General features: G+C 38.3%; 1 protein-coding gene across 1 annotated transcript in view; it reads right to left on the bottom strand.

The window, feature by feature from the left end:
- LOC121888530 (NACHT, LRR and PYD domains-containing protein 12-like) overlaps positions 1–23,253 on the bottom strand; it is a 50,124-nt gene that overhangs the window by 12,308 nt on the left and 14,563 nt on the right. Inside the window, exons 8-11 of the mRNA XM_042400131.1 lie at positions 15,633–15,806; positions 3,132–3,305; positions 1,611–1,784; positions 748–921 (exon numbers count right to left, since the gene is read on the bottom strand). Of these exons, the coding sequence (XP_042256065.1) occupies positions 748–921; positions 1,611–1,784; positions 3,132–3,305; positions 15,633–15,806 (696 nt within the window). The remainder of the gene's footprint in view (positions 1–747; positions 922–1,610; positions 1,785–3,131; positions 3,306–15,632; positions 15,807–23,253) is intronic.

Below are 23,253 nucleotides of genomic sequence, written 5' to 3'. Positions count from 1 at the left end.
ACAAACCTTGCGAAATGACTTGTTTCACAATCAGAATTTGATCCATTCAGTCCAATAACATTTGGAAAGTCTAGAAGAGCTGCTTGATTAATGGCCAAACAGCCAGCATGGGAATGTCATGCCAACATGAGATTTAAAAACTTTGTATACTGTGAAATACAGTGCGATTTACCTGGTGGCGATAGGCTTAATCAGTATTGCGTGAACTCGATTAGCAAGGACTTGAATGTAATGGACATTCATTTATATGTAAAAGTTCTGCCCTGCAGGTTTAATATTAAAGACAACATGCTGCTATTTAAATAAAGACATAGTGACTTCACCTCTTAAACTCTGCAGCTCCACCAGTGACTCCATTTATACAACATCATGTTGTGCAGCCAAACACAAGTAAAATGCAAAAAGACTAAAACATAACATATCTATATTTTTTAGGCCTACATGTGCAAAACAATTGAGCAAGAATAGTGAAAGACCTTGCAAGGGCTTCATCATTATGCACATTTAAAAAAACATAAATGCTATCCCATAAAGCAACAGATGGACTATCAGTACCTGCTGTGTCAACTTTATCACTTTGAGCACAGACAGAAGAAGCTGAAAGTCTAATCATTAGTTAATCTGAACTGTTCATATTTGTGTTGATTTAAATAGTAGTGTTCAAAAAGCTTTACGTCTGCCATTTAGTGTCATTACAGCTGTCACATCATATTAATCTCAGCACATAAGTGAGAAATGGTGTCTGACCTCAGAGTCTCCAGTCTACAATGTGGACTCTCCAGAAAATCACACAGCATCCTCACTACTGAAGCCTGTAGCTTGTTCTCTCTCAGATCCAGCTCTCTCAGATGAGAGGGGTTGCACTTCAGAGCTGAGGCCAGAGAAGCACAACTGATCTCTGACAAACTGCAGTCACTCAATCTGAATAAAGAATACATGATGTCACTTAAGAAGACAAAGTTCCTGCTTGAAATCATGTAATGTTTCATAATCTGTTCAGAGCTGAAGAAGGTTTAGAATGTAGAAGTTTAGAAAAACTCTCAGAAATTTATTTCAGATTCTACTCAAGATCCCAACATTTACAAAGATACCAAATATGTCAGGATGGATTTTGGGAAAATAGGAGGAAAAGAATGCTCAATATATCTAAAATATTTACCCTTAATAGAATGGTGTTATCATAGAAAAAAAATCATGGTCTCTTGTATTTAAATATTTCAGTCAGTATAAGTACTGCATAGCTTCATTAAAGTGTTGGAACAAGTAAATACTGGATGTTATATTTGTTGCTGTCTGATCGAGAATTTTGGTTTAAATTTAAAGAATAAAATTTAAAGTGAAAATGAAATTTAATGTAAAAATCAAGAGTTTCAGAGGTTCAGAGTGAATTATTCAGTGTAGATTTTCTTGTTATATGAAGGTTTTAAATGTACAGCTCAACATTGCACTGATACAGTCTATGGACTAAACCACTAAAGAGAACAGACTTTCCCGTTAAGATACTCAGTGTGGATCAGCATGATATCAGATTTATGTCTGCAGTTTAGTGTCACCACAACTGTTGTATCATATTAATCTCAGCACAGAAGTAAATAAAAATGGTGTCTGACCTCAGAGTTTCTAGTCTACATTGCGAACTTTCCAGAAAGTCACACAGCAGCTTCAATCCTGAATCCTGCAGCTTGTTTTTACTCAGGTCCAGCTCTCTCAGATGGGAGAGGTTGGACTTCAGAGCTGAGGCCAGAGAAGCACAGCTGATCTCTGACAAACTGCAGTCACTCAATCTGAATAAAGAAAAAAATATGTAGATACAAATCCATTTATTATCCAAGTGTGTTTACATTTACTGTAGTAACCTGGTTACTTTAAATGCTTGTGTACATGCAGCAGGTCAGTAATCAGATTTCTCCACTAAACCCGACCTTACTCTGGAATCGTGGATCACTGATTTGAACAATATTAGCAAGAAAAGATGCTGCTTTCTGACTTTTTGTTTTGTGTTTTTGATGTGAGTGGTCGTGTCAGAGCAGACTGACAGCACACTGAGAGGATAACAGACAGAGCAGAGCTTTTCCTCACAATGTCAAAGTGTCTGAATTTAACAAATATTTAAATGTTCAGCACAGGAAACCAACTTATTTAGACTTCTACTGGCTGTTTTGTGTCAGTTTCAGTTTTAGTTGGACTTAAAATGGACACATTGCTTCATGTAATGATCTCTGCTTTCATCCATTGCTCTGCTGTTATCCTCTCTGTCTGCAGTACTTTATCCTGCACATGCTCACATGTAAAAAGCTGATACATGACAGAGAAATCACAGTTCTGCAGGAGATATCTACCTGTGGAAACCAGGTTTCTCTAATCCCTGATCCTGATTACAGAAACCAGGTTTCTTATTTATTGTTGTGTAGAGAAAAATCCATTTATAATCAAATCAGATGTGTTCAGGTTTTAAATGTGTAGTTCAGCATTACTATGTCCTAATCAATGAGCTTTTCCCTAAAATGAGTAGAGTGACTTTGTTATTTTATTATTGTGGATCATCATAATGTTAGCTTTCTACAGACATCTAAATGTCACCACGACATTCAGACACCTATTCATGTCAAGACTGATTCATAAAAAATACTTTAAACCCATGCATTGATCTCTCTCTGTCCCTCTGTGTGTGTGTGTGTGTGTGTGTGTGTGTGTGTGTGTGTGTGTGTGTTTGTTTGTGTGTGTGTGTTTGTGTATGTGTTCTGAAGGATCAATATCAATGATTAAACACTATTCAGTAAAACACATTAAAGAATATAATAAAGAAATATTTCTCCTTCAGCAAGTAAACTTTATCAATTTAAATCAGATATTAGTTGAGAGGATCTTCTGTATACAGATGTGACTCTTTACCAAAAATTATAAACATTAATTTACTTTAATAAGTAACAGTGGACGTTTTATATAGTTTCTTTAAGAATCAGGCATCTTTTATAACTGCAACCTAAAGTTTGTACAGTAAAAACATGAAATATAGAAAAAAGGAAATTAACTTCATGGATATAAGTAATGTATGTACATAAATTAGATTCAGTTGTTAAATATTAAGATCAACAATAGTAACAGACAGTGAATAGTGACAGTGAACTGACCTCAGACTCTCCAGTCTACAGTGTGGACTCTCTTTAAGATCAAACAGCAGCTTCACATCTGAATCCTGCAGCTCGTTGTAGCTCAGATCCAGCTCTCTCAGATGGGAGGTGTTGGACTTCAGAGCTGAGACCAGAGAAGCACAGCTGATCTCCGACAAACTGCAGCTACTCAATCTGAATGAAAAATAAATGATATAGAAAAAAATCCATTTATAATCCAATCAGATGCATCCAGGTTTAAATGTGTAGTTCAACATTACTATGTCCTCATCAATCAGTGTGTTTACATTCACTGTAGTAACCTGGCTGCTGTAAATCCTTGTGTACATGCAGCAGGTCATGTTAAGATTTCTCCCCTAAACCCGACCTTACTCTGGAAGTGCAGCTCACTGATTTGAACTGTATTAGTAAGAGAAAATGCTGCTTTCTGACTTTTTGTTTTGTGTCGTTGGTGTGAGTGTTTGTGTCAGAGCAGACCAACAGCACAGTGAGAGGAAGACAGACAGAGCAGAGCTTTTCAGAGCTGAGGCCAGAGAGGCACAGGTGATCTCTGATAACCTGCGGGAACTCAATCTGAATAGAATAAATTATGTCACTTTAGAGGACAAAGTTCTTGCTTGATAGTTGACCATTTGACTTCTTAAGTTGTCAAGGCAGAATTATAACCTATTAGCCTTTAGCTTATTACCTTTAGCTTATTAGCTTTTCTGCCTTGTGTCTTGTGGCCTGAGTGTGCTCATTGAGCCATGGAAAAGGATTATGCTTTTTCTTTCTGATTTTTAGAGGAGCAATATTATCAAGGGTAGAGAGGCAGATATTACTGAAAGAATTAGCCAGGGCATCTGGGCACCGATGCTGCATAAAAGAGTTTGAGGTTAATGTATTGGAGAAAGCATCACAAAATTTACTGGCAGAATCAGCATTGAGAACATGTGTCAGGACAGTGGCACAAGGCTTACCAGTGGAAGGAGATTACATGGCTTTATGATCTGAGACATAAAAGTCAACAAGGTTAACATTCATGGGCAGTAACCCACATGAGGCCAAAATCTAAAGAATAGGCTTAAGAATGTGTGGCACCTTCAAGAATTTGGTTTAAACCAAAAGACTCAGTAAGATCCAGGAAATCCTGGGAAAGAGGGTTAGTAGGACAACACACATGGATATTGAAGTCACCAAGGATGAGTACTCCATCATATTTGAGTATAACAAGAGAGAGGAGCTCAGAAAACTCATGAATAAAACCATTTAGACTAGGAGGTCTAAATAAAAGTATAAACAGCACTGGACCAGATATTAAAAAAACTTAAAACTTCAAAAGAGTTAAAAGAACCAAAAGACAGATGAGAGAATTTAAAACTATTGACTAACAAAGGCCAGGGAGATCAAAATAGGAAAAGTTAGCAGGGGTAGCCTCAATTAAGGGGACAGCATCATAAGGAATGAGCCAGGTCTCAGCAGTCATAAAAAAGCCCAGGCAATTATTATTATTAATGAAAGAGTAAATGATTTCCCCGGAAAATGGGAGGATGAGGAACAGGCAGAGCCCAACACCCTGAGATTTGTGATGTGACTGGCTGGCCTGCATTATCATCCAGGCAGAGCACCTCTTCAACTCCTGTTCTTAGATGGACACAGTGGTGGACAGCTGCGATAGGGAGAACTAACAACAAACTTCCCCAACAACCAAGTGCACAACTGGAAAACAGATTTGCTCCACTGTTGCAAGACCTTGGATCTCTGTCTGATGACCTGGATAACCTCTCATCTTCACACAGCAGGTTAAGAACTAAGAGTAAAACAGAAAATAAAAGGCTACAGGAATAGCTACAGGGAAATCTAATGATTGGACCTCAAACTCTGATTTTGTGTGGCTGTGCTGTAAACATTTTTAACAGAATGTGCAGTAAGAACACCAAAATACTCTGCTTTCCCAAGAATATGGTCCCTGACATGACTGAGAATCCTACATATCGTGACTGCACATCCAAAAATTGAAAACATCATTCTGCACATAGGGACACAATGATGTTGTGAAACATCAGTCTGAAGTGCTGAAACAAGACTTTATTGATCTGTTGAACACAGTCAGCTCTCTGAATGCTGAGGTGTTTATCAGTGGCCCTCTACCACCAATCAGAAAAGGAATTGAGAGATTCAGCAGATTGTTGGCACTGAACACATGGCTCTCAACTGCATGTACCATCCATTCACTGCACTTTATTGAAATTTCAACTTTTTCTGGGACCGCACACATCTCTTTAAGGCAGATGGACTTTGCCTCAACAAGTCAGGAATAAAACTGTTCACTTCTAATCTATTTTATTTCCTGCATCACCCATCTGTTCCCTCTGCCAAGGACAAGAGACAAGAGGAATCAAAACAGGAGGAAAATATAACAGGGTAGCAGAAACCTTGAAGAGGCAAGAGGAGGAGTCTGTGAGGATTCACCTTCTTCAGCCCCGCAAACCCCTTCCAGGTCACTCTCCTCTCCAGTTATCCTTTCCCCCTCCTCCCCCCTCTTCGAGTTCACTGACCAGATGAAAGAGTTGGTCACTGCTGGGACCAAACTTACACTCCACCCTACTCCCATTTTCTCTCCCCTACACCCCCCTTGGCGTCCACCTCCACCAGTTTTGACACAATTGTCATAACTGCACCTCATAAGAATCATCCTCTGTCTCCTCAGTCTGATAAGCTCTAACTGATATCTGCTGGGTCCCGGCTGCAAGGCTGATGGCACTCATGACTTTTCCCAGGATAAGCTGGGGCCAAGTGTACAGGTAGCTTCCTCAGTCTTGATGGGTAATAGAGAGAATAGTGAATCTGCTAAGAAAAAGGAAACAGCCAGCAAGTTCTGCAAACGTATCATATTTAGCATCCATTCCTCGTCAGTCACACCCTGTTACAAAAAATTGGTCAGACAATGCTTTTAACACACTAATTTAGTTTTATTAAATGTCGGGTCTTTGGCAGGAAAAACATTTTTAATCAATGATTTCATGAAGCATAACCTTGATTTTATGTTTTTAACTGAAACTTGGTTAGACCAAGATAACAGTGCAGCTTATTGAGTCAGAGTGCTTAAGAAAGGAGGTGGAGTTGCCACTTTGTTTGATGATTCCCTCCAATGCAAGCAGATGTTTTATTGAAATTTTGATGCTTTTTAATATGTGGTTCTTCAGCTGAATTCCTCTTCTTAAGCCATATATCTAAATATTTACAGGGCACCTAAATACTGTGCAACCTTTTTTGATGGGTTTGCTAAACTGCTGTCTATTATCTGTAATGACTTTGAGTGTGTAGTTACTGTTGGTGATTTTAAAATCAATGTTAACAACAACCAGGACAGAGGCACTAAAGAACTGTGTTGTGTTCTTGATAACTATGGACTGACTCAGCATGTGATGGAGCCCACACACAACAAAGGGCACACTCTGGTCTTAATTATCTTTAAGGATCTGAACATTCCTAAGGTTGTAGTGACTGATCTTGCTGTCTTTTGATTATTCCTGTGTTTTCTTGAAAGTGCTATCTCCATGCACACAAATGTTCAAACAGAGGGAATTACAAAACAGTATATCACTGAAAACACCAGTGAAATATTTATTCAGGCTTTCTATTCCACATCTGCCCACTCTTGGGTCTCAGTCAATGAGCTTGTAGATAATTTCAGTTCTAAAATTACAAATGTTATTGATGCCATTACGTTCACTAAGGTGAAAGTGGTCTCTGGTATGAAAAGTTCTCAATGGAGAAATGCCACACTGGACAGAATAGGAAAAAAGAGTGTTGAAAAGTTGAATGCAGGTGGCAAAAAACAAATCCAGGTCCATTATAACATCTATAAAGAGACACTTTGCATTTGGAACTGAGAAATGCAAGTTGGTCCTTCTTCTCTGACATCACTAAAAGCAATAATAATGCACGTGCCTTGTTTGCTACAGTCAACTTTAAAATAAGTGTAATGTGTGCTCTCCTCCTGGTCTTATTCAGCGTTTGTGCAGCAGAATTTTGAATTATTTGTAGCTGATTAATTGTATTCTTGGTAGACCAGAAAGGAGAGCATTACAATAGTCTAGCCTGCTAGTTATAAAAGCGTGCATCAGTCTGTCTGCGTTGCTCAGAGTTGAATGAACAATAAAATTACAATACGACATTTGTTTGGAAGGCTGTTGGTTGTTACACCAGTGCTCCTTTGTGGTGGAAGTGCAGAACTGCGCCAGTGAATATATGAAAGGGTGTCGTTCATTGTAACTACACTAAGCAAGAGGCACACCATCAGAACGAGAGAGAAGTGAACATTACTGCATTCAAGTGGTGTGAGCTGTGTGCATCTCTGACGAACTGTGAGTAAAGGAAGTTATTATGGACTGAACGGGACATTTAGTGAGCCTTTCACAGCATATTTGTTAATTCACTGATGCTGTTAGCTTTCTACATATCTGCTAAGCTACGCTACTATCCATGTGGCTCAGTAATATTAATGATAGCTGCTGCTACCTGTTGCTAGACTGTTTGAGTTTGACATTGTTGGTATTCTGGTAATTTAGTAAAGGAGGGGGAGTCTGTCTGTACTGTTACTTAAATAGCAGCCAGTATAATTTCTTTATATTGTAAATGTGTAATTAGTTTAATAGCTGAGTATATTGGGTTGCCTGATTCTTATTATGTTTGGCACTTTGTATCCGTCTCTATTATAAACCACATACACCCACAACTCCTTCAACTTACACCTGAAAGCCTAAATAGTTGCAATATTGTGCTGCTGTATTACATGAGAAGCAGTAAAGAAGAGTTAACTGCATCTGAGCGTCCTGTGTGTTCTGACTGACACCCGAAGGGGAGCTTCAGTCTTACACAACCAACACCAATACAGTCCTGAATGCATACCTATTTAATAACATTTCTAAACAAAAGCAACTATCAACACCAACAGCCATGCTATCAAAGACCTTAATCAGGGTGCTGTCACTTGTCATATCTTACAACAGTTAACGAAACAATGTAACCTAACTAAATATGGTTAAGCTCTACGCATACATTACAACTACATTAGTAAGGGTACACTACTAATAAGATGTGAAGTGCTTTGTGACCTTTACCCACGTGAAAGAATAAATGAAAACTATAAAGTGAGTGTAAAGTGAGTTGTTGACAAAAAGCCACCTTGTGCCTTTCATACTCAAACAATAATTTATATGAAAGTGTGTATGTGTGCTAGATAATATACATAGGACTAGTAAACACACACTAATGCTCACTGTATCACATTAACATTATAAAACAATAAATGCAAAAAAACAGCTCATAGAAAGACTGCATGCTCTTACTTTGAAATGCGGAAATGGCGTTGTCAGCAGGCAATAACGTGCTATCTGAAAATGGCCAAAAGATACAAGTGGACTATGTGTGTAAAATGCAAATCTAGAAGCATAGAATTGAGATCCACAAATACCTTTTCCCATGACAAATAAAAACTGGATTCACAAACGTCTGTTCCAAAGTTGTAAATGTTAGGAAGATATTTGCAAATGCTTTTCATTTATTTGTAAATTAATTTAATGTATTCACAGATATTTTCTTATTTGTGGAATTGGTTTGTATATGTGCAGACCCATTTTATATTTGCAAAATATTTTTGTGAGTTTACAGTTTTTTTGTATTTGTGGAAGGTATTTTATATTTACAGATCTGTTCACACAAATAAGTATGAATGAGCATCTCAGCATCTTTCTGTGTTAAAAAAGACGAAGAAGATACGAGTCTCTGATAGATAAGCACCTAGGCTGACAAAGTTAAAATAGTCTGCCAGTTAAATAAGACTGAAACCAAGCTTAAAGCCAGTAGGGGAGACCCACCAATTTCTTAAGTCTGTCAATTAAAATTTCGTGGTTGATCATATTGAATGCTGCAATGAGGTCTAATAGAAGAAGGACAGCCATGTTGTTTTAATCCACAATAATTCTCAGGTAATTTACAACTTTCAGAGAAACAGATTAGAGTTTTTCTAAAATGCCATTGTTAGTCAGACAAACAAGAAGTTGTTTAAAAACAGTTTTCTCTAAAAGTTTACAAAGGAAAGCTAGATTAGAAAAGGGACTGTAATTGTTTAGCTCTGAGTGATCCAGATTGGATTTCTTGAGGAGAGATTTTACCATTTAAGTCTTGAAAGCTGTGGGGAAGATGCCTAAATTAAGGAATTTATTATACTCGTTGTTACTTGAGAGAGGCTTTGGAAACAGGGTTTAAACAGCTTGATTCGGATGAGGTCTAGAGCACAAGTGGAAGACTTCATCCTGCTCATTACTTCACTGATGGCATCTTCTGACATCATAACAAAGGATGACATCACAGAAGGTGGCCTGTGGGAGTTTGAGTGTCTGCATTTACAATTCTGGCTCTAATAGAAACATTTTTTTCTTTAAAAAATGGAGCAAATTCTTTGCATTTAAGGGTTGAGTTATTATGAAGACTGAGAGCAGGTGATGGATTTAGAGGATTGCCAGTTGTGGAATAAAGCAACTTGAGATTATTTTGGTTTTCTGAAATCTGAGAAATGTGCTTGTCTTTATTTCTTGACTGTGTTATGATTATATAATGATAATAATAATAACAATAACAATACCAATAACAATAATAATAATAATTCATTATTATTATTATAAATTGATCTTTAAAAATGTCAAGTGAACATGTAGTTTACTTTTCCTCCATGGTCTCTCAGGTTTTCAACAATTTCTTTTCAGCTGACAAATTACAGCAATTTTCCATGGTGATTTGTGAATTAAATGCCTTTTTTGTAATGTAATGGACATTCATTTATATGTTAAAGTAAAAAAAAAGACACAGAAATGATCAGAAACAGGGACTTTGGCAATGGATGAAATGTCAACATCAGTACCCCTAATATAGGTGAATAAAGACGTAGTGATCCTCACCTTTAAAACTCTGCAGCTCCACCAGTGACCCCATGTATACAAACTCATGGTGTGCAGTCAAACACAGGTAAAACATGCACAGAAATGTATTTCAGATTCTACTCAAGATCCCAACAATTACAAAGATACCAAATATGTCAGCATGGACTTTAGGAACATAGGAGAAAAAGGATGTCCAATATATATACAATATTTACATTTAACGGAATGGTGTCGCCATAAAAAATCACGGCATCTTGTGTTTAAATATTTCAGTCAGTATAAACACTGCATAGCTTCATAAAAGTGTTGGAACAAGTTAATGCTGGATATTATGTTTGTTGCTGTCTAATTGAGGTTTTTAAAATGAAGATAAAAACTAATTTAATGATCAAGAATTTCAGAGGTTCAGAGTGAATTATTCAGTGTAGGATTTTTCTTGTAATATTCAATTCAATTCAAATTTTATTTGTAGCACCATCTCATACAAAAGCAGTTAAAAGTGCTTTACATAAAAAAATAAAACAGCAAAAATGTGCTAATAAACAGAAACATCCATGCATAAATACACACATACAAACATACATAGTGTACAGTTATGGTGTATTCATTTAAGAAAATGCTCAACAGAAAGGAAGGTCTTTGGTTTTGAAAGAACACAGTGTTGGAGCAAAGTGTAAGTTCAGCAGGCAAACTGTTCTGTTCCATTCTTTAGGTGTGTATGGTAAAGTTCCTGCATGGTTTTGCAGACAGACAGCACAAGCCTCAAACAACACAATTAATATTGTATGTTGATAGATGTGTGTACATCATATGTGTGTTGTTAGGTGCTTTAGTTAGACTTTTATTCCACTGCCTTTAAGCCAAGAAATGTACCATGAACATAATTCCATCATCCTTGATAAGACTAACATCATGTTTAGTACCATTCTACTTGGTTCACTTTCAGAACACTAAAACTACTATCAAAATGCAAATTTAGGAATCATGCAATTGTTAAATTGTAATACTTTGATTAAAAGAATGAACAGATTCAGGGGTTGAACCCACCTGTCAATGGACAGGAATGGACTGAATCTGCTCCCCCAGAACTCTGCAACCCCTGGGATTGGCTAGGATGCACCTTCTGGGTGGGCAGACTGAAACTTTAAAATAGTGTAAAATAGTGATAGCAGTATAGTTACTGATATACAAACTTCTTGATAATCTTACTCAGGATGGTGAGGTTAGAGATTGCCCTATAGTTAAGTGCATTAGGGTCCAGGTTGTTCTTTTTTAGATGTGGTGTAATAGCAGCAGTTTTCACGCAATGGGGAAAGATACCAGTCTAGAGAAAACAGTTTACTATTGACAAATTGTCGTCTCTTAAAAAATTAAAAACTGATTGAAAAAAAGATTGCTGAAAGTGGATCAAGGGGGTTGGTAGAGGACTCAAGTCGATTTATAGCATCAGTGAGATCTCTGGAGTCTACAGTGGAGAAATGCTTGAGATTGTCAACATGCAATGGTGGAGGTATGTCATAGTCTTGTGCCTGATGTTAAGAATATATGAAGGTGTATGAGTGTATGAAGGTTTTAAATATGCAGCTAAACATTCTCTGAGACAGTCGATAGACTAAATCACTGAAGAAGAAAATAGACTTTTCCATTAAGAGACTCAATGTGGATCCGCATAATATCAGCTTTATGTCTACAGTTTAGTGTAACCACAACTTTCACATCATTTTAATGTCAGCACAAAAGTAAAAAATGGTGTCTGACCTCAGAGTCTCCAGTCTAGACTGTGGACTCTCCAGAAAGTCACACAACAGCTCCAATCCTGGATCCTGCAGCTTGTTGAGACTCAGCTCCAGCTCTCTCAGATGGGAGGGGTTGGACTTCAGAGCTGAGATCAGAGAAGCACAGCTGATCTCTGACAAACTGCAGCCCCTCAATCTGAATAAAGAATAAATGATATAGAAAAAAAATCTATTTATTATCCAATCAAATCTGTTAAGGTTTTAAATGTGTAGTTCAACATTACTATGTCCTAATCAATGAACTTTTCTCTAAAGTGAGTGATTTTGTCATTGTATTATTGTGAATCATCATAATGTCAGCCTTCTACAGCCATCATCCAAATATCACCACAACCTTCAGTCACATATTCATGTCAACACTGATTCATAAAAAATACTTTAAACACCTGCATTGATCTCTTTGTGTCCCTTTTTGTGTGTTCGTTCTGAAGGATCAATATCAATGATCAGACATTATTCATTAAAACATATTAAAGACTATAATGAAAACAAATATTTCTCCTTCAGCAAGTAAACTTGATCAATTTAAAGCAGGCATTAGTTGAGAGGATCTTCTGTATACAGATGTGACTCTTTAGCACATCAAAACATATAAACATTAATTGACTTTAACAGTGGGCATTTTCTACAGTTTCTTTAAGAATCAGAATCAAATATGAAAAAAGGAAATTAACTGCATGGATGTAAGTTATGTATCTCCATAAATTAGGTTCAATTGTTATACATTAGCATCATCAAAAGTAACAGACAGTCAGTGAACTGACCTCAGAGTCTTCAGTCTACAGTGTGGACTCTCCTCCAGAAGATCACACAGTAGCTTCACTCCTGAATCCTGAAGCTTGTTCTTACTTAGATCCAGCTCTCTCAGATGGGAGGGGTTGGACTTCAGAGCTGAGGCCAGAGAATCAAAGCTGTTCTCTGACAAACTGCTGTCACTCAATCTGAATAAAAAATAGATGATGTAGATAAAAATCCATTGATAATCCATTCAGATTTGTTCAGGTTTTAAATATGTAGTTCAACATTACTATGACCTAATCAATGAGCTTTTCTTTAGAATGAGTTGAGTGACTTTGTCATTGTATTATTGTGGATCATCATAATGTCAGCCTTCTACAGACATCATCCAAATATCACCACAACATTCAGTCACATATTCAGACTCTATCTTCCACAACCACTGGGGGGGGACCCGTGATTAGTGTGACTTTCTGTGTGGCTTGCTCCTCACATTGCAGTGCGGGACTTTTACATATAAATGAGCATCTGTTACATTTAAGCCATTGCCAAACAAGTTCACACGATGCTGATTAAGCCTATCACCACCAGATAAATCTCTCTGTAGATCACAAAGAGTTTTTAAATCTGAAATCTGTGGCGACTTTCCCGTACTGGCCGGATGAATGCATGCCAGAGACATCTGCCAGCCAAGCAGCTAACTTCCGGTTAGACCTAAATAAAAATAATAAAATAATTATTATCAATAATTATAATTCAATCATGCGGCTCTTCTAGACTTTCCAACTGTTATCAAACCAAAGGGATCAAATTCTGATGTTAAATTAGTCGTTTTGCGGGGGTGGTGTGAAGCTGAAAACAATTTATCCACCGTTTTACAGCCGCAACTATAGCAACAAACTCAGTGTGTAACCATGGTAACACACTCAAGATTGTGAGTAACATTTAGTCAACGGTTTGTTGTCATGTAGCAGTGCCATCTTGCTGAGTCTGCTGCTGGTTAATGCAGCAATAAATCTCCATTCACAACTTCTTTAGATGAACCGAGTACCGTTACATAAATGGCTCCTATATGAAAATTTAGGAGTGGCGCTCAAGGGCAAAAGAAAAGAAAATTGGAGATGGAAAAATAACAGAGGATAAAAGTATGTTATTGTTTACTGAATCTGATTGAATGAATTTGACAGTCATTTTTCTTGCAACATTAAAGTCATATTTTTAAATGAATTAAACGGAACATAGCCACAATAATTTTAACTTGTCAAGCTGGCTAGAAAGTAATGAATATAGTAGTATTATTAATTTTAGCTGAAACGTTTTTCATTAGAACAAGCTTCATTTCTTGCTATTTGCTTGCTAGCTAACATGAGTAGGATTGCAAGCATAATTTATAATTCTTAAAGGCCAGCTTTCCTTGTTTCCTAGCAACCAGTGTTTTCTTGCAACATTAAATTGGTGTTTTGATTTATCATTTTAATACATAACATATCAAATGTCCAAATTACCCTAAATTGTTTCAGGCTAAACATTAGCTTTCTAGCTATGTTAATTTGTATCTTTGTAGACCATATTTGGACATACTTATAATAATTGGATAATTTGCATATTTAGATAAAATCGCATTTGTTGTATGGTTAATAAATAGGCCTGGAAGATACAAGTAACATACCTTTGTAATGTCTTCCAGCCTATATTTAAAAAATCTTTATAATCTAATATATAATCTTTTCAGGGGTGTTATTGAAATATTTTGGAAGAACTTCCACTGCACCAGGACCATCTACCTCATCAATTGACATGATTGCTGCTGAGGGGACATTGTCAGAGACTTCAGGGGCATCTACTACCTCTTCTGATGTGACTGCAGCTGCAGAGGTCATAACAAAGGTACCACAGCCTTCTACATCCTCCTCCGACATGACTGAGTCTGCAGTGTTTGAAACAAAAGTTAAAAGCAAGTTTGGGGCACTGCAAAACTTCCTAACCTTGGATGATGGAGCACTGGAGAAACAATGTGAGGAGCTGGAGAACACACTGAGGAGTGGAGAGGAAACCGGCCATGGAAATCAGAAGCCTTCCTCAGTTACCCGCTCACAGGACGACTGCATGTGAACTGCTGCACTTTGTCCAGAAGAAAGAACTGACAGAATTGTATCCAAATCTTTGTATATCCCTGAGGATTGCCTGTACCCTGCCAGTGACTTTTGTGTTGACTTTATTGAGAATATTTTGCACTGTTATTGATTTTTAATTGCTATTTATTTGGTAAAAGATTTTAGGTTTTATTGGTGTTCATTTGTCAGTCTTTTCTATAGACCTTGGTATGTGCAAGTTTGTTGGTTTTTATAGTTTAAATATACTGACTTTATTATTTATTATTTTGAATACTTTGTAATTGTTAATTGTATCTTAACTTCTCAAATTTTATTACATTTTTAATATATAAATTTTTCGTGTTCATTCAGTTATGAGCATTGTGTGTGACTTGGTGGTTGCACTGGGAGTGTTTTGGGGCCACACACAAAATCTTGTTTAGGGCCACCAAAATCCTAGGGCTGGCCTTGCATATTCATGTCAACACTGATTCATAAAAAATACCTTAAACACCTGCACTGATCTCTCTGTGTCCCTGTGAGTGTGTGTGTGTGTGTGTGTGTGTGTGTGTGTGTGTGTGTGTGTGTGTGTGTGTGTGTGTTGTTCTGCAGGATCAATATCAATTATCAGACATTATTCATTAAAACACATTAAGGAGTGTAATAAAGTAACATTTCTCCCTAATCAAGTAAACTTGATCAATTTAAAACAGATATTAGTTGACAGGATCTTTTGTATACAGATTTTACCAAACAATTAACAGTGGACATTTCCTACAGTTTCTTTAAGATTCAGTCATCTTTTGTAACTACAAACTAAACTTTTTACAGTAAAAAACAAAAATGTGTGAAAAAAATAACTTCATGGAAATAAGTTATGTACATACATGAATTAGGTTCATAGGTTAAACATTAAGATCAACAATAGTAACAGACAGTCGGTGAACTGACCTCAGAGTCTTCAGTCTACAGTGTGGACTCTCCAGAACATCACACAACAGCTTTATGTTTGAATCCTGCAGCTTATTGAGACTCAGGTCCAGCTCTCTCAGATGGTAGGGGTTGGACTTCAGAGCTGAGGCCAGAATAGCACCGCTGTTCTCTGACAAATTGCAGCACCTCAGTCTGAATAAAGAATAAATTATGTAGATACAAATCCATTTATAATCCAATCAGATGTGTTCAGATTTTAAATGTGTAGTTCAACATTACTTGTACATGTCTTCATCAATGAGCAATGAGCAAAAGAGTGACTGTCATTGTGTCATTGTGGATCATCATAATTTCTGCCTCCTACAAGCATCATCCAGATGTCAACACAGCATTCAGACACCTATTCATGTCAACACTGAATTATAAAGAATACTTTATAAATGTACTTCCTGCTTTCTTAGAGTGCAAACACTTTGCTGCTTGCTCTCACCTCTACTTGCATGTTTCTGCTGATATTCTTCTTTTTCTTCAGCAAACTATGAGCAGTGGCTCCTGGATACTTATAAATCACTGGGACAATTTTTTTTGTAAATATAGTAGGCTATTGCTATATTTCAACATTTTTATGACCTCCTCAGTACTACGTGAGTGAGGCCTACCAGCAGCACAAGCCCGTATTGCAGTGACTGCAAATGTGGTATTTAGCTAAAGCTAATTAACAGCAAAATGCCCCCCTTCTCCATGGATGACTGCCACAAACTTCTACAGAAGATTGCAGTGCTGGAAAGCAATATTCACCGGTTAGAAGTAAATGTGGAAGTGAATGGACTATGTAGGAATGACACCACCTTTCCAAAGACTCAAAACAGTGGACAAGAGCATGATAACATATAGATCATTAGCATTAGCAAGACTACCAAGAAACAGGAGGGCTGTGTACCAGATAATAAATCTACAAGCAGTAGTCCTCCTGGAACTCTCTTGGGGCAAAGCTCAAGATTAAATAATTTCCCGGGAAAGTGGGAGGATGAGTAACAGGCAGAGCTCAGCACCCTGAGATTTGTGATGCGACTGGCTGGCCTGCATTATCATCCAGGCAGAGTGCCTCTTCAACCCCTGTTCTTAGTGGGACACAGCCATGGACAGCTGCAAAAGGGAGAACTAAGAAAAAACCTCCCCAGTAACTGAGTGTGCAAATGGAGAACAGATTGCTGCAGGACCCTGGATCTCCGTCTGATGACCTGGATAACCTCTAATCTTCACACAGCAAGGTAAGGACTGACAGTAAATCAGACAGTAAAAGGCTACAGGGAAAGCTAATGATTGGACCTCAAACTCTGATTTTGGGTGACTATGCTGTAAAAGATTTAAGAAGCATGTGCAATAAGAACACCAAAATACTCTGCTTTCCCAAGAATATGGTCTCTGACATGACTGAGAGAATCCTGCATATCGTGGCTGCACATCCAAATGTGAAAACATCATACTGCACATAGGGGACACAATGATGTTGTGAAACAACAGTCTGAAGTGCTGAAATGAGACTTTATTGATCTGTTGAACACAGTCAGCTCTCTGAATGCTGAGATGTTTATCAGTGGCCCTCTACCGCCAGTCAGAAAAGGAATTGAGAGATTCAGCAGATTGTTGGCACTGAACACATGGCTCTCAACTGCATGTACCATCCATTCACTGCACTTTATTGATGATTTCAACTTTTTCTGGGACCGCAAACATCTCTTTAAGGCAGATGGACTTTGCCTCAACAAGTCAGGAATAAAATTGTTCACCACTAACCTATTTTACTTCATGCATCACCCATCTGTTCCCTCTGCCAAGGACAAGAGACAAGATGAATCAAAACAGGAGGAAAACATAACAGTGCAGCAGAAACCTTGAAGAGGCAAGAGGAGGAGTCTGTGAGGATTCACCTTCTTCAGCCCCGCAAACCCCATCCAGGTCACTATCTTCTCCAGTCACCCTTTCCCCCTCCTCCCCCCTCTTGAAGTTCACTGACCAGATGACAGAGCTGGTCACTGCTGGGACCAAACGTACACCCTGCCCTACTCCCATTTTCTCTCCCCTAAACCCCCCTCAGTGTCCACCTCCACCAGTTTTGACAAATGTCACAACTATGCTTCATCAGAATCATCCTCTGTCTCCCCAGCCTGATAAGCTCTAACTGATATCTGCTGGGTCCAGGCTGCAAGGCTGATGACACTCATGACTGTTCCCAGGATAATCTGGGACCAAGTGTGCAGGTAACTTTCTCAGTCTTGATGGGTAATAATAGAAAAGAATGGTGAATCTGCTAAGAAAAAGGAGACAGCCAACCAGTTCTGCAAACGTATCATATTTAGCATCCATTCCTCGTCAGTCACACCCTGTTGCAAAAAAATTGGTCTGACAATGCTTTTAACACACTAAATTTAGTTTTATTAAACATCAGCTCTTTGACAGGAAAAACATTTTTAAGCAATGATTTTATCATCAAGCACAACCTTGATTTTATGTTTTAACTGAAACTTGGTTAGACCAAGATAACTGTCCAGCTGTCAAGCTATCAAGTCAACCCCTCCCAAAGGTGGAGTTGCCATTTTGTTTAATTATTCCCTCCAATGAAAGCAGATATCTTACAGAAATTTTGATGCTTTTGAATATGCGGCTCTTCAGTTGAATTCCTCCTAACGAACTATATTTCTAAATATCTACAGGTCACCTAAATACTGTGCAACCTTTTTTGATGACTTTGCTGAACTGCTGTCTATTATCTGTAATGACTTTGACTGTGTAGTTATTGTTGGTGATTTTAATATAATAATCGACAACCCCCAGGACAGAGGGACTGAAGAACTGTGTTGTGTTTTTGATAACTATGGACTGACTCAGCATGTGACTGAGCCCACACACAACAAGGGGCACACTCTGGACTTAATCATCTCAAAAGGTCTGAACATTTCTAAGGTTGCGTTTACTGCTCTTACCCTCTCTGATCATTCCTGTGTTGTCTTGAGAGCGCTGTCTCTGTGCAAACAGAGGTAATCACAAAAGAGTATATCACTCAAAACACCAGTGAAATATTTATTCAGGCTTTCTCTTCCACACCTGCCCTCTCTTTGGTCTCAGTCAATGAGCTTGTAGATAATTGTGTGATTGCTGGAAGCAATCACACATTGTTCTTCTCAGTCTTTATTCTTATTCTGCCTTCCGTACGTTATTTGCCGTGTTTCAACTGCTGCATACTTTGTGCTATAAAAACCATTCAACTGTCAATCTGTGCAACTCATTCAGCAGATGCGTGCTTGTATTTTTCTGAAATGTAACATGTTTCAGTGATTTTATATAATTTTTTAAAACATTAAAATTTATAATGGCAGTCTATGGGACGAACCGTCCAACTGAGTTGGAACCTTGGTCATTTTGACACTCAACTGCTCGGAAGTCCCTTATCGTACAGACGCTATTCAAACTGTAAAAAGTTCACAAAACTTTGAACTTTCAAAGTTATCAGATTGTTTAGTGATATCCTTTGTAGTTTTCAGCAATTTAAGCCCAAAGTCAGGGGTTTTGAAGACTTTTTCCGGTCTCACCAGTGTGTCATGTGATCAGGCACAGTGGAGAGCACAGATAATTTTTGACCAGAAATTTTTTCAGTTTTTCTAAACTGCTCTCACTCCCACCATTTTAACTCCTAAAGCACATATCTTGTCTCAGTATGTTGTCACAAGCCTCCTCTCTCTCAAAATGTAAGTACATTTCACATAAGACCTATAGTTTTTGAGATCTGAACCTTAATTGATAGAGAGTCGCTGTCATGTTCTCATTGACTGCAAGGATGTGTGTCTCCTCTCACTCCGGTTTCTTAAACTTACAGATTCTCTCTTCCTTCAAACACTTTTTACACATATCATTCATTCTCATGTTAAACTAGTCTTGCTTTCACTAATGATGTACAAATCTCTGGGCTTCAAGCTCTAGTATGAGACAAATACATTGTCCTCATCAAAATGGAGATTTTTTCCTTTCGTTTTTGTGAATGTCTGTTGGCTCAGTGGTTTAGAACACTGTTCTCTGATCAGATTCACCTTAGATGACAAGGTTGTGTGTTCAATACCTGTTCACTGCAGTGCCTCTCATAATATTGCTCTCATGTACAAAGTTGCTTCACATCTCTATCATGTACCATAATTCAGTTCCACTCTAGCTTACATTAACATTATTACCCAAAATTTGAATTGCTATTATTGTTAAATACATCTTTTCCAATTCTACAGATCCAGTCTGAGTAGTCCAGTGGTTTAAGTTCATGTCACTTCTCCACTCCTTTTAGATCCAAAGACAGTTATGCAATCTAAATTTGCTTTCAGCAATCACACGCAATTTCTACAGAAAATGCATTTTCTAGTTTGTTATTGAAACCATTGCACCCACTAAGGTGAAGGTGGTCTCTGTTAAGAAAAGATTTCCATGGAGAAATGCCACGCTGGTCAGCATAGAAAAAAGAGAGTGTTGAAAAGCTGAGCGCAGGTGGTGAAAAACAAATCTTCAGGTCCATTATGACATTTGTAAAGAAAGACTTTGCATTTATGTGACTTTCTACATAACAATAGTTTATTTGAGGATTTTCAGTCAGGATTTAGAGCGCATCATAGCACAGAGACAGCACTGGTGAAAGTCACAAATGACCTCCTAACTGCATCGGACAAAGGATTTGTCTCTATACTTGTCCTGTTAGATCTTAGTGCTGCATTCGACACAATTGACCATCAAATCCTTTTGCAGAGACTGGAACATTTAATTGGCATTAAAGGAACTGCTTTAAGCTGGTTTAAGTCCTATTTATCAGATCGATTTCAGTTTGTACATGTTAATGATGAATCCTCCGTGAAGGCAAAAGTTAGACACGGAGTTCCACAAGGTTCTGTACTTGGACCAATTCTATTCACCTTATATATGCTACCTTTAGGTAATATTAATAGGAAACACTCCATAAATTTTCATTGTTACGCAGATGACACCCAATTATATTTATCAGTGAAGCCAGATGAACCCAATCAGTTAAACAAACTCCAAACATGCCTTAACGACATAAAGACCTGGATGACCTGCAATTTTCTACTACTAAATTCAGATAAAACTGAAGTTATTGTGCTTGGCCCTAAACACCTTAGAAACACATTATCTAATGATAAAGCTACTCTGGATGGCATTACCCTGGCCTCCAGCACCACTGTAAGGAATCTGGGAGTTATCTTTGATCAGGATATGTCCTTTAACTCCCACATAAATCAAATCTCAAGGACTGCCTTTTTTCACTTACGTAATATCACAAAAATCAGGCACATCCTGTCCCTAAAAGATGCAGAAAAACTAGTTCACGCATTTGTTACTTCTAGGCTGGATTATTGCAATTCCTTATTATCAGGCTGCCCTAACAAGTCTCTAGAGACTCTCCAGCTGGTCCAGAATGCAGCTGCACGTGTATTGACTAAAACTAGAAAAAGAGACCATATTTCTCCCATTTTAGCTTCACTACATTGGCTTCCTGTAAAATCTAGAATAGAATTTAAAATCCTTCTCCTAACTTACAAAGCCCTTAATGGTCAGGCACCATCATATCTTGAAGAGCTCATAATACCGTATTATCCCACTAGAACACTGCGCTCCCAGTATGCAGGCTTACTGGTGGTCCCTACAGTCTTTAAAAGTAGAATGGGAGGCAGAGCCTTCAGCTATCAGGCTCCTCTTCTATGGAACCATCTACCGGATTCAGTCCGGGGTGCAGACACCCTCTCTATGTTTAAGAGTAGGCTTAAAACTTTCCTTTTTGATAAAGCTTATAGTTAGGGCCAACCAGGCTCACCTTGGATCAGCTCTTAGTTATGCTGATATAGGCCTAGACTGCTGGGGGACTTCCCATGATGCACTGAGCTCCTCTCTCCTCCTCCTCCTCTCCATCTGTATGCATTCATGTAACATCAATGCATGTCACTAACTTTGCTTCTTCCCCGGAGTTTTTTGTGCTTTCTCATCTCATAGGAAAACCTGAGTCCCGGGCCGAACCTTCGCGGTCCTTCACAGTCCTGATGGCATCCTTCCCTGGCTGTTGCTGCTTGTGCTTATTGTTGTTGTTGTGATTGTTTTCTTCTGTCCCCCCTCCCCCTTTCCCTCTGTCTTTCTCTCTCTCAACCCAACCGGTCAAAGCAGATGGCCGCCCACCAAGAGCCGGGGTCTGCTTGAGGTTTCTACCCGTTAAAGGGGAGTTTTTCCTTACCGCTGTCGCCAAGTGCTTGCTCATGGGGGAATTGTTGGGTCTCTGTAAATTAAAGAGTACGGTCTTGACCTGCTCTATGTGAAAAGTGCCTTGAGATGACTTCTGTTGTGATATGGCGCTATATAAATAAAAATTGATTGATTGATTGATTGACTGATTTATAATTTGGAACTGAGAAATGCAAGGTGGTCCTTCTTCTCTGACATCATTGCCAAAAACAATAATAATGCACATGCCTTATTTGCTACTGTCGATAGGCTAACAAACCCACCTGTGTCAGTAGCCCCTCAACTTCTATCCACCAGGGCCTGCAATGAATTTGCCTCCTTCTTCACTGACAACATTCAGAAAATTGGACAAGCAGTCAACGCTCCATATCAAGTATAGGATATGTTTTGTCCCTGTGTCCAATCAATCATAAAACCCCTGAGGACATTATACAACATCTGAAATCCTCCTCTTGCTGCCTTGATATTCTGCCTACAGGCTTTTTCAAAATTGTTTCAAACTGCATGGCCTTAGATCTTCTACAGATTGTCAACCCATCTCTTCTCTCAAGTGTCTTCCCACAGGCCCTGAAAACTGTTGTCATCAAGCCACTCTTAAAAAAGAACAATCTAGACACTTCAATAATGAGTAACAATAAGCCCATATCAAACCTCTCATTTTTAAGTAAAATCATTGAAAAAGCTGTTTTTCAACAGCAGAACAACTTTGTGGAACTAAACAACCTTTTTGATGTCTTCCAGTCAAGATTTCAACCACACCACAGTCCTGAGACTGCTCTTCTTAAGGTCTTCAATGGCATACACTTAAACAGTGACAGTGGCAGAATTTCAGTCTTAATAATACTGGATCTCAGTGCTGCATGTGACACAGTCGACCACAACATATTACTAGACAGACTGGAAAACTGGGTGGGACTTTCTGGCACAGTACTGAACTGGTTTGAATCCTACTTAAAGGACAGGGACTACTTTGTGTCTATAGGTAATTACACATCTGAGTGGACAAAAAGACATGGAGTTCCCTAAGGCTCCATTCTGGGGCCTCTTCTGTTCAACAACTACATGCTCCCACTAGTTCAAATTATGGAAAACAAGAAAATATGTTACCACAGTTATGCAGATGACACTTACATGACATAACTTAAGTCCTTAATGGTCAGGCACATCATATCTTAAAGAGCTCATAGTACCCTATTACCCCACTAGAACATTGCGTTCCCAGAATGCAGGCTTACTGGTGGTTCCTACAGTCACCAAAAGTAGAATGGGAGGCAGAGCCTTCAGCTATCAGGCTCCTCTCCTGTAGAACCATCTCCCAGATTCGGTCCGGGGGGCAGACACCCTCTCTACATTTGAG

This window comes from Thunnus maccoyii, chromosome 21, assembly GCF_910596095.1.
Source record: "Thunnus maccoyii chromosome 21, fThuMac1.1, whole genome shotgun sequence".
Lineage (NCBI taxonomy): Eukaryota > Metazoa > Chordata > Actinopteri > Scombriformes > Scombridae > Thunnus > Thunnus maccoyii.
The sequence above is the reverse complement of the archived record's forward strand: the minus strand, read 5'-3'. Positions and strand labels throughout refer to the sequence as shown.